The 16,354-nt window shown below is 36.4% G+C and overlaps 2 protein-coding genes across 5 annotated transcripts in view; one reads left to right on the top strand and one right to left on the bottom strand.

Annotated features, from left to right (window-relative positions):
* LOC148940563 (uncharacterized) overlaps window positions 1–3,283 on the top strand; it is a 101,421-nt gene extending 98,138 nt beyond the window's left edge. The window contains exon 12 of the mRNA XM_089105017.1: window positions 3,170–3,283. Coding sequence (XP_088961143.1) covers window positions 3,170–3,276 — 107 coding nt within the window. The 3' untranslated portion in view covers window positions 3,277–3,283. The remainder of the gene's footprint in view (window positions 1–3,169) is intronic.
* Window positions 3,284–11,149: 7,866 nt separating this feature from the next.
* Window positions 11,150–16,354, bottom strand: part of LOC148940562 (SCY1-like protein 2) — a 143,056-nt gene continuing 137,851 nt past the window's right edge. For all 4 annotated transcript variants that reach the window (XM_089104959.1, XM_089104958.1, XM_089104960.1 and 1 more), the window contains one exon: window positions 11,150–14,801. In XM_089104959.1, the coding sequence (XP_088961085.1) occupies window positions 14,390–14,801 (412 nt within the window). In that variant the 3' untranslated portion in view covers window positions 11,150–14,389. The remainder of the gene's footprint in view (window positions 14,802–16,354) is intronic.

Below are 16,354 nucleotides of genomic sequence, written 5' to 3'. Positions count from 1 at the left end.
AGCGCTGAATAGAGCGCAACTGATGAGCCAAAAGTAATGAAAGAGAGAGGTGATACCAACTCTCAGCTGCCATTCTTGGGAGACATCTGACAGTTTGTAAGCGGTCATCGAATTCCTTTGTTGTTTTAAAATCACTTTTATTTGAATAGGCAGCGCGGCGACGGAGTGTGAGCTGGAACTTTGTTGATAAAAGAAAGCAGTCCAGTTCTTGTTAAGAAAAAAAAGTCACTCAGTGATAACTTATTGTGCCCACTGGCGTTGTGCGACCCTAGGCCTGGACCTAGTGGGCCTATTGGTAAATCCTGGCCTGGCTCCAACACCAGCTGTCTCAGTTAAGGGCAGCAAATAACACTCTTGCACTTGATGGAGGAAACTTAAGTAAGAACCAGAGTCGTTCAGCGGGGAGGGGGTAACTAGGTTAGCTACCATAGGCACCGTAGCTGGGAGGAGAGGGTGCCATTGCAGGGGAGCTGTCCACTTTGATCAAAATTTTCACATTGATTCGACTTTTTTTGCTTATATTTGAGTCAGGAGAAAGAGGCTGTAATTAATTTTTCCCTGGGCATCACCAACCCTAGGAACGGCTCTGGTGGTAACAGCAGGAAATGATGTTTCAAGGGACAATTTGTGCTCAAACAACTGGTTTTGAACGCAAAGGGCAGCAAACAATGTTGTTGTACCTTGTGGAGGAATCCTAAGCGACAACTCCAGTAAAAACAGGAAATAGCCTCAAGAATTATTTAAAGGTATACATGGTGTTGAAACACATTATATTTAACTGGAAAATTTTCGTTCAAATACCAAATGTTTGAGAAAATAGCAGCAAACTATACTGCTGTATTTGATGGAGGAAACTTAAGCAACAATACTAGGAAGTAGCCAGGATTGCTACTTCTGTGATAAAACATCAAAGATTTTATAGAAAAATTCAAACACCAACTGTTTCAGTAAAGGGGAGCGAACAATATTGTTTCACTTGACGCACGGAGCTTAAGCAATAACAGCAGGAAATATACAGAGCGTTTCTCAAACAGCAACGCTTCTGGTGTCGGGAGCGTTGCTGGTTGTTTTAATTTGGCGTTAAAACATCACACGTTCCATGAGAAAATTTGTGTTTAAGGGCCAACTGTTTAAGTAAAGGGTAGCAAATAATGTTGTCACTTTTATAGAGGAAACCTAAGTAATAATATCGCGAAAAAAAATTAAATACTCTAGATTATTAATTAAAGGTGTACACTGAGTTGAAACACCTCATGTTTAATAGGATTATTTGTGTTCAAACAGCACCTGTTTAAGAAAAGGCAGCAAGCTGTACTGTTGTATTTGACTGAAGAAATTTAAGCAACAGCATCAGAAAATAGTCAGGAGTGTTGCTAAGACAGCAGCACTTCTGGCGTTGGAACGTTACTGTTTGTTTTTAGTTTTTCGTTAAAACATCACATGTTTCCTCGGAAAATTTGTGATCAAACACCGACTGTTTCAGTAAAGGACAGCAAACATTAGGATTGAACTTAACGGAGGAAATTTAAGCAAGAACAGCAGAAAATAAAGGAAATAACCTGCAGTTTTATAATGTTTTAGAGGTAATTACTTGGCAAGAAAAAAAAAAGAGAGAGAGAGAGAGAGAAGAAGAAAAAGACTGTCATCCTAATCCAGCCATTGAGACAAATGTGCACTTGAACGAGGTTTTGACCTTACTCATCTATCCAACTACCTAGGACCAAACAGTATAACCGAACCATCAACCAAATAGAAATGTCCAAAACCATGCAAAGTCGTCATCAATAAATGTAAGTCGTTGTAAATTTACAAGCAATTTCGCCTGAACTTTTAATGCAATTTATAATTTGTGTTCAAACACTATCCTCCAATTAGTACCCCTGGTAAATACACAACAAAAGCACAATTTTTACTGGAATTATACTGCAAGTAAATTCGTCAACCGGTAACCAAGCGAAACTGAAATTTGAGGAGAAGGTAATTCATTTGAATATGCTTTATTTTACAGCCCTTTCTGCAAAAACTACAGAAGAAAGATTTGGGCTTTTTCCTTTGAGGGGTTGCTAAGACAGAAAAGTTATCTCAGCAACACTAGTGCTAGAAATGAAGGCTTGAAGCATTTTTATTTTTCCCATCTTTTAGATTTTTTTTTTCTTTCTCCCTGCATTCTAAGCCATAGTTTACCTAGAATAGCTGAACTATGGTGAACAACCTAGGTAATATACCTAGGTTGACAACCTAGGTAAACAACCTAGGTAATAGGTAAAGAACCTAGAATAGGAAGTGCTCCCTTGGCTTTAGGCTTATTGTGCCTTTCATGCACTACCACATGATTGTTTATAGATTAGTGATCGGCTGAGATTTTGGGAGTTAGCGACCCTTGTCAATCACGTAAACAAAGATTGGTAATATTGCAAACGTTTGAATCAGTTTATTAGCACTAATATTGTTGAACAATGAAACAGATGAATCAGTGACGTAGTGACGTTTACAAATGCTCACATCAAAATAATTTTGAAATATACCTATAAATGTATGAAAATGATGTGTTTACGAGTAAAAAAATGGAAGTTGTTTTTTTTTACCCGATGTGTGGATGAGAGCGTGGATCGTGTGATGTACGAGTGTGTAGAATTGAGTGAGCTAAGAAATGAAGTATTTGGAAAGTGTAAGTTTGATGAGAGATGGCTGGTGAATGTAATGAGGATGAATATTCTGCGGGTGTCAAAAATTGAGGACGATTCCTCTGGTTGGCAATGGAGCACAGAAGTAGATTTTTTTGATTTGTTTTTTTTTTTGTTAATGTTATATAGCATTTATGTTATGCTTATGTTATTTCCATTATTTAAAGTAAATTTTCTTTTTTGTTTTGTATTGCCACGGCCATGGGGCTTTTAGCACAATGAAATTTCCTTACTTATAATTTATAAAATCATTTTTTTTTACTCGTAGATTCTTCTTTAGTTATTGTTTCGATGTGATATTATCAAGATATTCACTGGGATAAGAATGAAACTATTATCAGAAATGTGAAATTAAATATCTCTCAGTCGTTTCTTTTAAGAGAGTTTAACTGTTTGCCTCAATCGGAAGTACACGATATTTTAAAACTAACTAAACACACTTTCCATTCTTAATTTTTTTTTTATTATTATATTTTCTTTTCTAGCTTCAATTGGAGGTCTACTGGGCCTTGGGGTTGGCTTCAGTTTCATAAGCGCAATTGAAGTTCTGTATTTTCTGCTGATTCGCTGGTGGAGTTTTGTGTGTCGATGAAAGTGAATAGAAATCCGCAATTATTTAGAATATGTATGTTTGTTGGACTTCAATTACAAAATTTATTGTTGATGAATTACAAATCCTTTCAGCGGATCTTCAGGATAATATTGATAGCCCCACAGGCAGATGAGATGATCTTGGCACACAGTTTCCTCCAAAATGAAAAGCTTGTCGCTATTTGTCTTTTATTCTCCTATATTTTGCAGTTAATTCACTTTTCTTTTTGAACAATTTATGAATGGGAAAAATTCCGTCCGCATTCTCAGTTTCGCCTACTAGAAGCTTTAGGCTACTCGTAATTTCTGATTGATAGTGAACTATTAAAAAAGAAATTTAAATTAGAGACAATCGCAAATACTATTGCTTTTTCAACTAAGTTGGCACAGTTGGCACATTCAGGGAGGGGTAAACAGGAGAAGAAACTCGTGGAGTTTTTACTGCAAATGAAACATGCTATATATTTACATATTCACTAAGTTACATTACTTTGCTAAAAAAAAAAAAATGAACTTCAGAAACGAAAAAATAGAACAGCTACTATGTGTAAAAAGGTACCAAAAATTTCCGTCTCTTTTGTTCCTTAGAGGTTCCTTTTTCATAAATGTTTCTACAGCACCAAAGGGATAAAGGCCTGTTTTGTTGTATATAACTATTTTTATAATGATACAGCATTGCTTGTTTGCCCTGTCTGCCTACTTTTGAAAGTCCGAGACACTGTACAATAGTGACATAGCATAGTCTATTTGTCATTGGAAATAAACTTAGCTTAATTTAAAAGGATAACCAATAATCGTAAGTCACCATAAATGTAAAAAACGATTACGTTTGCATCAGAAACAATATATTCACATAACATGATCCGTATGATTACCATTGTGTTGGAAACGAATTTCAATATGTTTTTCTCACTCTTGGTCATAAATGAGCAAACTGCTGAAAAAAAGATTCCTAAGGTTGAGCTTTTTGTTGCTTAAAAAAAGTACCTTCAAAGAGGGAAACCTCTAGGGATATTGGTATTGAAAATGGGGATTTCCAGATATTTTTCACCAGCCTTTTAGGAATTTAAAAAAACATGAAATGGAAACACTGATGGGTATGGACCTGGTTTCATAGTAATACCGAGACGCAAATATCGATATCAAAACCAATATTTAGGTATTTTCGAATATTTTCAGCTTACATAGGTGTAGCCATTGGTATAGCCTGTTCTCAAACCGAAACTACGTTTAGTGAGGGTGGACTCTCAAATGTTGCTGAGGGTCTCCGAAAGGCTTGGCTAGATAAAAGGCCTTCTAGGGTTGTAGGCAGGGTTGCCACCTGTAGCACGAAAGCGCTAATTCAGTAATATTTCGTCATGTGTAGCATTGTAGCACGTGCTACAATGAATGACCAAACAGTAGCACTTTCGTGCTACAATTTGTACCAATTTCGTGCTACAGTTTTTCTTTCGTCTTGGACAAAATAATGATGATTTTAAATAAAAAGACAGAGGAATTACCAAAACCGCGGAGTGCCTTTCTCCCGTATTTGTTTCGAAAGATTGGTGCAAAGTTGATATAACCGAGACCGTATTTTGTCATGTTCGTTTCGAAAGATTGGTGTTAAGTTTGAAACAACCAGACATAAGAATATGAAAAAATTGATCCAAAACTAATCTAAGTACACTTAAATGGATCGTACACGTGTCGCGGCAAAAGCCACGACGCGCGCAAATTTTTTTTTGACTGTAGCACCGAAAATTGTTGTGCAGCACTTGGATATGGGCAATATGGGCCCTTTGGGAACTGACCATGCTGGCAACCTTGCTCGAAGATCTTGTTAAGATAACAGTCGTCACGATTGCCAAATACCTTGATCCACGTTTCAAGAAATTGTATATTTCACATATGAATTAAAACTTGCTGGAAGTCAAAATATCTTCTACAGAGAACAAACTTCAATATATAGAAACAAAATAAACATAGCAGGACTTTCTTAGTTTTGTTATTTATTTTGTTTTTCTCGTTTTAAACACAATATAAAAAGCAGAAAACATAAAAAAAACACAAAAAACGAAAATAAAGACCTAAATAAACGAGATTTGTTCCAAATATTGCACGAGTTTCTGAAATGAAACACAGATCTTGTGCTGTTTTTGAATCATATAGAATGAGCACATGGGCAAATTAGGCATATTAGGCACAATTTGGCCTAGTTTGATATATGTTGTCAACTAATCATTTTCAGAGAATGAGTTTTAAAGAAAAGAACAGAGAGGACGAGAGCACAAACTGTGAGCGCTTATGTTGCTGCTGTATCATATGGAATGGGCTTATGGGGAAATTGAGTACAAGTAGCACTACTTCGGTACATTTTGTAGTTTAAATCCCCATCGAAGAATGAGATCCAATGAAGCTAACATGAAAATTACACCAAAAATTCGAGCACATACTAATTATAGAAACAGAGGGTGGCCTAACGGAGTGGTTTTCTGTTCGGTCAGGTGTAAGGCAGGGCTGCATTCTATCACCATTACTGTTTGCCATAGTGATAGATTTTGTTCTCCGTGGATGCAGTTTTAGTGGCGGTCTACATTTAAATCTACTGAGAGAACTCAATGATGGTGATTTTGCTGACGATGTTGCACTTATTACCCACGACCCAGAAGATATGCAACGCAACATTAATGAACTCGGTCGTATGATAAATGCGGTCGGACTCTCCATAAATGCTAACAAGACCAAATCAATGTCGAATGCAGTCATACCTGACTTAGCCGAAGGACTTTTGGTTAACAACGAGGAAATTCAGGAAGTGAGAGAGTTCAAGTATCTCGGCAGCATTCTTACGCAAGATGCCAATTCCGAAAGAGAAATACTGTGCCGAATAACATTGGCTGGCTCTGCTTTCAGCTACCTTAGAAATGTTTGGAGAAATAATAAATATTCCCAGAAGTTAAAGCTTAAAATTTATAATAGCAATGTGGTCTCTGTCGTTACGTACGGCTGCGAAACTTGGAGCATCACTGCTCAGCTAGAACGACGACTCCAGGCATTCGACAATAATTGCCTAAGGTCTATCCTAAATAAACATTGGACGGAAAGAATACGAAATGATGAAATCTATCGTATGACAAATCATACCCCCATCCTTGATCTCATTAGAAAGCGGCGATGGATGTATTGGGGGCATATGGTGCGAATGGGGGAAGGAAGGCTGCCGCACGACGCATGGTGTTGGACAACCCCTGGTCTCCGCAAATCCGGGATACCGAAAATGACCCTTGGCAGGTCGCTAATGAAGGAGGCGAAGCTGGCGAGGTCCTCGTTGGAGGAGCTATGGTTGAAGGCTCAGGACAGGTCGTCGTGGCGAACCACTGTTGCTGCCTTATGCGCCCCAGGCGTAGGAGGACCTAAGTCTAAGACATACTAATTATGGCAGGGAACGCCCCAGAGATAGAATACAGACCACAGTTCTAAATTGAAACAAGGCACAATGAAACAATATAGGCAAATTTTGCAAAATAGGCAGGTTAGGCATAAGGTGAAATAGGCAGTTTTAAAGTTTTTTCTTTCCTGAGAGTTGCAAAAAGACTTAGATGTGATCACAATAGAAAAGAACTTAAGATCACTGAAAAACAAAAGGGCGTATTTTACAATTTTGAAACTTAGAGTGGAAAATATACGAGGTTTAAAAAGGAACAGTCCACCAGCACTAATTCTAAAGGTATTTTACTAAAATACATATATAAAAAAGAGACAAAAAGCCAACGCGCCTTTTAGTTATTTTGACAGTTATTGACAAATGATTTTTTTTACAAAGAAAGTTTTTTTTAGCCAATAAAGGCAGGGTAAAAATTGTGAGGCCTAAACTCAACTTACTATTTTATAAGTAAAAACATGGGAGATCAGTCGTTGTTTAGATCTGAATGTGAAAACATCTAAAATTGGATATCATTTCGTAACAACAATTGGCTTGGTGAAGTACAATCCTCTCAATTAATTCAGTGACCCAGTTGATTGAATGAAACAACATAATTTTACTGAAGTTGTTTTCCCGGAGAGAGTTTATATTTTCGTCTTGCGTATAAGGACTGACTGTTTGGATTTTGACCTGGCTATATCTACGGACTGGTTTTGACCTTGAATTGACATTGCCGTTATTATTGCTGTGACGTGAGAAAGATGTTAGTGGAATACGCATATTCGCCTGTTCTGAATTTTCTCCAATCAAATTTTCGGGAAGGAATTGATGAAGTGACGATAATTAATCACGCACTGGAATTTTTTGATGATAAAGACAGTAAAGATGCCAAAGCGGAGTTTTGGGGAATAGCAGTTCCGAATGAAGCTGTTCCAAAGCGGCAGAGTGACCTAGCTTCGCATAGAAATATGAAAGATATTTTGGACTTGCTGCGTCAATGTGACTCTGATAATTCCCTGTTGCCTATTTTTGTCATTGTCTCACCTACTAAAGTGCCGGTTATCCCCGCAGTAGGCAGTAGCTTATTCAAGGTTGGCCAGTAAGATTAGCTCCCTAGACCGAACCCTTAAACAGATAAACGAAAAAGTGACATCTTATGATCTGAATTTTCTCTCTTTTCCCAGTGTCTCGTTTAAGCCAAATGTAAACACATCCATTACTACTGTAGTGATCTCTGTAATTTCTCCCGAGCTTAACAATCCTGTGAAACGCCGCGATGCCATTGACCAAATCAAGGAACACCAAGCCATTCATTCTATTAAGCCGTCGGGTAATAAATTTTTAGTGCATATTGACCCAGTTGCTGCAAAGGACTTTTGTGATGCGAAACCTAATGTTCTGAAGTGCGATGCAAAACTTCAAGTGCGAAAAATCGTTGGGTTAGTTAAAGGCATACCGTTAGATTTTGATGTCAGTTTGTTCATGGGGCGTGAAGGAGTCGTTGACGCTAAGCGCATCGGACAGTCCTTGACTGTTAAGGTATTCTTCTCCGAGGCTGCTAGACTTTCAAATGCACTTCGTCTCGGACTTAAAGTAGAAAATGAAATTTTCCGAGTATTTGAGTGCCTCCGTCCTCCCTGTTGCTGTTATAATTGCCAGTCTCCTGGGCATTTGAAGGCCAATTGCAACAGCCCTCCTCGCTGTTCCCGCTGCAGCGGTATGCATTTATCGACGAAAGATGCACCATGCTTGGCTGAACCGAAGTGTGCGCTATGTGGTGAAGGCCATGTTGCATTCAGTCTAAAGTGCTGCATAATCCGCAATGCCATAGCTAAGCGTGCCTCGAACAAGAAATGACTGGAACAGTAACGTCTTCTATGCGTTCTTTCAACATAAATGGCATCAAAGACAAAGATTATTCAATAAATTATAAAATGAACGATTTTGACATCGTGTTGCTACATGAACATCTCTTGCCGGCTGTAAGTTTCAGTTCACTGAACAGAAGTAACAAACATGTAGTTTATACAACCAATGCCAGACGGCATGTCTTGTGAGTAATAGACTTTCGTGCTTTTATCCACAGTGCATGCACTCTTGCGATAATTTTATTGCCCTTCGAATTGCACACCTAGTGATTATCAATACTTACCTACCTCCTGAAAAATCCAACAGTTTTGTCAATTACTAAATTTACAAAAGTTGTGTCATCTCTGAAGAATTTCATTCGAAATATTGAAAGTCATAGCTATAAGTGGATCATATTGGGAGACCTAAATTGTAACATAAATAGAGAGTCAACTCGGTCTGATCTTGTACTTCAGTTTTTACAAGATGGATATCAGATACCACTGAGTAGATGGATATACACCACTGTGTTTGCTCGACTGGTGTGATATGCTTGAGTGTCGAGGTTCATGATGAAGAAAGAGATTTTGATCACCTCCCCCTATCTTTTACCGTCTCTGTTTTGAATTCTTCTGGCCCGAATCAGTGTGAATCTTCTGTAGGGGGAACGAAATAGCATAATAAGCATGAATGGAATAAAGCTAACTGGACATTATATCTGTACTTTGGCAACTCGGCTCTCAGGTGCGACAGTTCCCTACTATTTACTTTGTACCAGTGTCTTCTCGCCTAATGCTTGATCACAACTCAATTCTTACTATTCTGAGATTGTTGCCTGCCTCAAGCAAGCCGAAGCCATTGCCGTCCCTGTTTCGCGTATTCGTTCGAAAACTAGAAGTTCTTTATGGAAAGAGGACCCTCAGTTAAAAATCGGGCAAAAATGTGGCTTCGGATATGGATTGCGCGTGGCCGCCCCACTTAGGGTCATGTATTTAATATTAAAAGATCAACTAAGTTTGTTTTCAAATCTTACTTGCGAAGTGTCCGATATATGGGTAAGGAATTTCCGAAAAGTCCTCGGCAATGGAGTGAAGTGGTGATTCTAGTAAGCTAAACCTGACTGCTCTGTCCAGTTTAATTCCTGGTGATTCATGGGTTAGTCATTAGTCGACAATTTTCAGTACAGTAAATTATGCAGTCCATTCCGGGTTTTCTAGACTGCTTGATTCAGTTATTCTGCGCAGGCTGCACCAGAAAGATATTATCCCTATTAGTGCTGAGTCTGTTGTGAAAAGTATTAAAAGACTCGAATGGAATAAGTCGGTTGATTTGGATGGAATTTGTGTTGAACATATAAGAATTGATGATCCCGCGTTGATTGGGCATCTGCAACTACTTTTTCAGATGTGTGTTAGTAGCTCACTAGTGCCTGACTCTTTCCTGTGTGGTACCGTTACCTCTGTTCTGAAGCGAGGGAAGGATCTGCTTAATTGTGGATCCTACCACCCTATCACTGTAGCCTGTAATTTAAGTAAACTATTTGTATATGTATTGCTCCCATTTATTCAAGATAAGGTAGATTATGGTGCAAATCAGTTCGGTTTTAAGTCACGTATAGGATGCCAGCATGCCCACCATACACTTGCAACAGTGTTACAAGAAGCAAATCGTTTAAAAACGAAAGTTCATTTTTGTGCGTTAGACCTATCTAAAGCTTTCGATCCTGTTTGTCACTCTCAGGCATGGTTTTCTCTGGCACGTTTGGGTGTTAATAGTTCAGTTATTTTTGTTACCAGAAGGAACCCAAAACCATACATCGTGGGGTAGGCGGCCCTCGCCCATCCGCACCATGTGACCCCAATATTGCCATCGCTTAGTCACAATTCCATCGATCACGAGCGGCTGCTTTGTCTTTTCACGTATAGCGGCGTTAGTGCTAACAAGCAAAAGATCATCCGCATATCCAATAAAGGAGCCATTTGAAAACCCTGAAGAGCAAGAAAACAGTATCTTATTAAGAACATTCAGTAAATAAGCTTTAAAAATATGAGGTGAAAGCACACCACCCTGACGGACCCCAGCTCTAACCGGGGCTTTACCGAAGGCCTGGGAACCCTGCCTCCACTGAATAAATGAATTCTGGTACCATAATCGAAGTACAAAACATTTTAATATTTAATAAAAATGTTTATTAATTCATTTAATATGCAGTGCTTGTCCAATTTTTAGGCTATGCTAAAAAAAGCCAATGGCGTTTCAATATATCGCCTTAAGTACTGGAAATCGAAAGCCCAATCTCAACCTCATATTCTAGTCTCAATCTCAACCCTCCCAGCTTCATATTCTAGTTTTGTCTTGTAGTGGCGCAGTGGGATTGATCTCTGCCTGGTAATACGTGACCCGGAGTTCAAACTCAGCTGCAGCAGCCCAATACAGGCGCAGGAATTTAATTCCAGAGATGATATTATACAATATGAATCGTCTCCACAACAATCGAAAAAAGAAGAAGATATATTCTATTTTCAGGAAATCTGAGACGTCTAAAACACAACTGTCATCAAGAATTTAAGATTAGAAAAACTAATTAACTGTACAAATAAACAATGAAAATTTACTCGATTTTATTATACAAACAAAACTCCACAAACTCTGAAAGATAAATATAAAATCATTTTAAACAATATATCAAATAGACATAGTAAATTCAGACACACAAATAAAAGTCTGATAAATAACAAAATTGTTCTTCTGTGAAAAATAAAAAACATTTCTTCATTTCTTTTTATGTACTTTATTTTTGTTTCAAGTATTTGATTTTATTCAAGTATTTTAAGTTGTTTTTTTTTACAATGGAAACTGGTCGGTTATAGAAATGTGGTTTAAGATCATTCTAGTATTTTTTTTTGTTTCAATTAATTTCAAGTATTTTCTTTTTAAGTAGGAAAAAAATTACCTAACGGTTTTATTATCCCGTTTTCAGACTCTGAAATAAAACTTAAAAATATATGAAAAGACGGGGCTGTTATAAAACATCCGAGTGTATTAAAGCCAATCTCGATTATACATTTTTCTCCAAATGACAAAATGTCAATTCTTATGTAAACAGAAACCGAGATTGTAATTTCAATTAAGTTGATGAGCCGAAAAACCTAAAACCGCTGCTTTTTCCAAAGTATTCCACAGAAAGGGAAACAATTGAAACTGGTCGGTTAAAGAAAAGTGTGTTTTCGGATTGTAGCGTCAATTCACGAAATGTAGGGGGGGGGGGGGGGGGGGGTAAAACGTATTTTTCCAAAATAAAAGGGGGGTCAATTTGTTTTATTTTTTTTAAATGAAAATACTAAAAGCCATTTTGAATGAAAATATCAAAAAAGATACTTTCAAAATTAAATGAGGCGTGAGAAGGCAAATTAACAACCCTATTGATCATGAAAATCATCCATAACAGTCCCTCAGTCTTCAGGCTATAGTCATTGCACATTTTATAGCACACTCTTCGAACAGGGAGCTTGTAATTACTTTAAGCAAATTCTAGCCCGCTGGCATAACGGATTCATCAACTCCAGTCTGAAATAGAAGCAAATCAAATGTACATCTAAATGGACATTTACGTCATGAGACGAGGTGAAATTCAGGTATCGTGTCGCGATCCGACCCTGTTCAAAATCGAACTATCGGTGGCAATTCGACTGTACCAGTGTGTCTAAGCTTACTATTAAATTCAACACAAACACAAGGAAGAAAAGTAATCACTGAACAATTTAGAAAAGGAATGTATACATTTAAAGAATAATCAATGACTAGCCTTATGAAACAAAGTTCAAACTAAATAGCACAAAATAAATTGCAAGGAAGAAAAATGAAGGATCTTATTTTGACGTAAAAAAACTGAATTGTGACAAATCTACATTTAAGGATATATCAATTCTCAAAAACAAACACCAAATACTAGAGGTGGGCTGTGATATTCATTTTGATACAGCACCAATTTTAACTTTTATAAGCTAGTTTTGTATCACATTGTAAACATGGAAAAACAGCAATGAGAGCCAAGAGACATTATTAAAAATTTGTGTTTTTCGACGAGAATATTGTTCTGCGCCAAGACGGAACTAAATTCTAAATAAAATATAAAAAAATCTTTCATTTAATACGGATGACTCCTATTAGGGATGATGGGACAGTGACTTAAGCCTTTCTATCGCAAGGCTCTCAGGAAATGACGATGGTCGAAGTAAATATAACCATAACACTGACATCACTGTGCTCCGCTGCTGTGTTGGCCTGAGGCGACTTTCTGCTGAAACGAATAGCCTCTCTACTTATTTTCTCACTATTGGTTAATAACATAATAAGAGGTATGGGTCTCTATATATAGTAAGTAAGTAAGCTTTTAATTTGATCCCGATCGCAAAAGAAAACTTTTGACAAATTTTTATCTCTCATAAAAGATAACAGCAGGATTTATCAATACCTTCTATCTTCGTAAATATAAAATTTAATACCTGCAATAATTCTGATCATAAACAGAATTTTCTTTTAATCCCGATAATTATATCTGAATTCTTCTTTAAAAAGTTCAAAAAACACCTGAAAAAAATAAATGTGAAAAAAAAGTAACAAGGCAGTTTCAGCTTACGAATAATCAAACTTGACTTGATTTACCAGCCATGTTTTAGATTTAGACTCAAAATTTGTTCTTGTTAAACTTAGTGCAAGCCCCCCCCCCTCCCTAAATTCCTAATACAAATCTTTATGACGTTATTTTTATTTATTTTATTCTTCCTTTTTTCTTTTTTTTTTGCAAAACAAACGCGTGATTCACTTGGTGATTCAAACGCGGTACCCTCCCTATATAAGGCCTTGAACAAAAGAAATATTTGTTGAGTTTTTGAAGAATAAAAATAGCTACGATAGTGTGCTTTTTTGCAACACTTTTATGTAGCGATTTACAGTAGTTTCAAATATTCAAAGTCGCAAGGGGTCCAAACAGGAGCAGTTATAAAAAGTTAGTCGTAAATAGTCGCAGTTGAGTCATAAATAATCGCAGTAAAACCTAAGAAGTGGTAGTAATCGGGTAATCGGGTAGTAAGAAGTGGTAGTAATCGGGGGGAGGGATTGTACCCCTTTGTGTATTTTGCGATAATTTATTTTTGAATAAATGAACTTTGAACTCTGAGCATCTTATCTTGATACAAATATACACAATAAAAAGGTCGAAAGTCGGCCTAATTCACAGACACAAAATTAGGTATATTTTTTTTACTTGATTGTATCTGAATCAATCATGTACAATTGAATTGTCACCAAAGGAGAAATCATCCAAATAGCAGAAAAAGAGTAAATCCAATGACAGTAATGAGAAAAATATTGACTACTAAAAATATGACATTTTGACAAAATGACAAGAAGGACAATTATAGACATGCATAGGTGGATTAGAGCCAAAGCTCTTACATACACACCTAATCTGAATATGAACCTATGATTATTTCACTTGCCTAAGCTGTATAACAATCATCCGATTTTTCTCTGACTAAACAGATTATCTCTACAGAAATTTTTCTCTAATCCATTTAGGTATAGGCACCTATATAAGCATTTTTTTTTACTTAATTGTATCTGAATCAGGCATATGGAATTGAATTCTTATAAAGGGAGAAATTATCCAAATAGTAAAAAAGGGCGATTAAATGACAATTATGGGTAAAATAATGAAAATTAAATGAAAACAAAAAAAAAAGTCATTTTGACATAATGAAAAATGAATGACGGTTTCCACAGATACAACTCCCATCTGAATATCAACCTATGCTTATTTCACTTGCCTAAGCCTTATGTCACTCATCAAAATTTCCCCCTAACTTAACAGATCATCCATATCCTTTTGAGACAACGAGTTTAAATTATTACTATTTTGAGACAAAGGTATGTACCGACCAGAAGTATTTGACTTCATAAAATTTGGTTGCGCCACACCACTTCCCAACAAAGGTATATCCTCCAAACCCGCCTGATTAAATATAGGCCTTGGTTGAATAAAAGAGTTAGTCGCCTGAGACCCTAAAACACTAGTATGCGATGAATAATTCGAAAAGATCACTGGATCCGTAGTAGGTTTATGTGATAGACTTAAATTCTTTAGATTGGAATTGATCAATGATGAAGTAAGGTCCTTTGGGGTATAAGGAGGCAGCTTCATCGGGGCTGGTGCAAGAGGATGGGTAAGCGTTGGCCCTGTCGGATGACGTACAGGCGTAACCATAGAGGACCTGAGAAAGAAAAACATGAAATAAGATGTATAATATTTGACCTTGTAACCTGTGTGCAGCTTAGTAGTAAAATTCACTGAATATCGAATTACATATTACTATACTGAATTATTATATTATACATATTATGTTATGGACAATTATAATAATCTCAAGAGTCTCGAGTTCACTAATGAAATATAATATAAAACTATTCATGGTAACGTTTTGGAAATAAAGAGTAGCCATTGTCAAGAATAATTGAAGTTCTACAAAAAGTCCGAAAAGAGTGTTGTTTACCGGAGATTCGACTTAGTTGGCAACGTAGAAGATAAAGTAGCACATGGCAACTCTAGGGGTTACAGCTTATACTAACCTGTCATAAGACCTTCTTCAAGGACCCAAGAAACTGACACGGCTTTAAGTTGTGTTGGTTTCATACGGCTGGCACTGTTATGAATTATTAGTACTAGTAGTGTAATAATAACAACACTGTAGTTCTTCAGAGCCTTTAATGAACCAAAACCATGAAAATAATTTGTTGTTGCGATAGACCCATCACATGTTTTTTGATACCTGACGACCAGGAATTTTCTGAGGTTTTTCGTTAGGGTCTTTCAAAATTATGAAGTTTTTACGGAAGTATCACATTTTCGTCAGTGTTTTTAAAATAAAAAAAAGAAAGAAGAAAAGTTAATTTAATTTAAATTATATCCAATTCATAGTAAATCAATTCAACTTATTCAATTCAATTTATTTATTTTAAAAAAGACATAATCATTTACTTAGCTTTGACTCAAAAGTATAGCTTGTGTGAGCCGAAAAACAAAACAGAGAAGAGAAAAAAAAATTGAAAAGCAAACAAACAATCAGACAGAGCAAGTAAATTTAAAAAAGATGAAAATAAAGACGGTAATGTAAAAAGCGAAAGTGAGAATACACAATTAATAAATCATAGAGACACTAAATCAAAATAAATTTGAAAATTAAAATGAGAGCGTAATTTGAATATATTGTGAAGATTTATATTTTAAGGAATGAGAAGCTGTCGAGAAACTGCATCGAATTTAATTCAATTCAAAAAAGAGTAACTGATTAATTATGACCACTTTAGAAATTTAAACATTAACAATATTTTTATTCCCAGGGACATCTACATCTTCAAATCAAAGCTAAACCTTCTTAAGGTGTTTAATGGCCTTAATCTGTTTGATATTCCCAGGGACATCTACATTTTCAAATCAAAGCTGTGTTTTTGGCTTATTTTTCGTTGATTTTTCCCCCATATTTATTTTTTTGGATTCGGCAGCCGCTAACACACAAAACTGCATAAATGCACATAGAAGTTTTTTTCAGTAAAATTAAATTTTCAATTTTTACCGATTACTTTTTAGATGTATAAGTAAGTTTTTATTCCGTGTTTTCAACCAAATACTCGGATTTCATTGTCACTGTCCTTGGTAAGCTAAGGCTCATGCTTCTTGTTTCAGTTTTTAGTAGCCTTCCAGGCAATCTAATAGTCCTATTTCAGTTTAAAATTCTTGGTCAACCTGCCTGAGACTCTAGATGGGCGT

Source organism: Artemia sp. Qi Xiang Cuo, chromosome 19 (genome assembly GCF_049724085.1).
Source record: "Artemia sp. Qi Xiang Cuo chromosome 19, ASM4972408v1, whole genome shotgun sequence".
Lineage (NCBI taxonomy): Eukaryota > Metazoa > Arthropoda > Branchiopoda > Anostraca > Artemiidae > Artemia > Artemia sp. Qi Xiang Cuo.
This window is presented reverse-complemented; position numbering and strand designations above follow the sequence as displayed.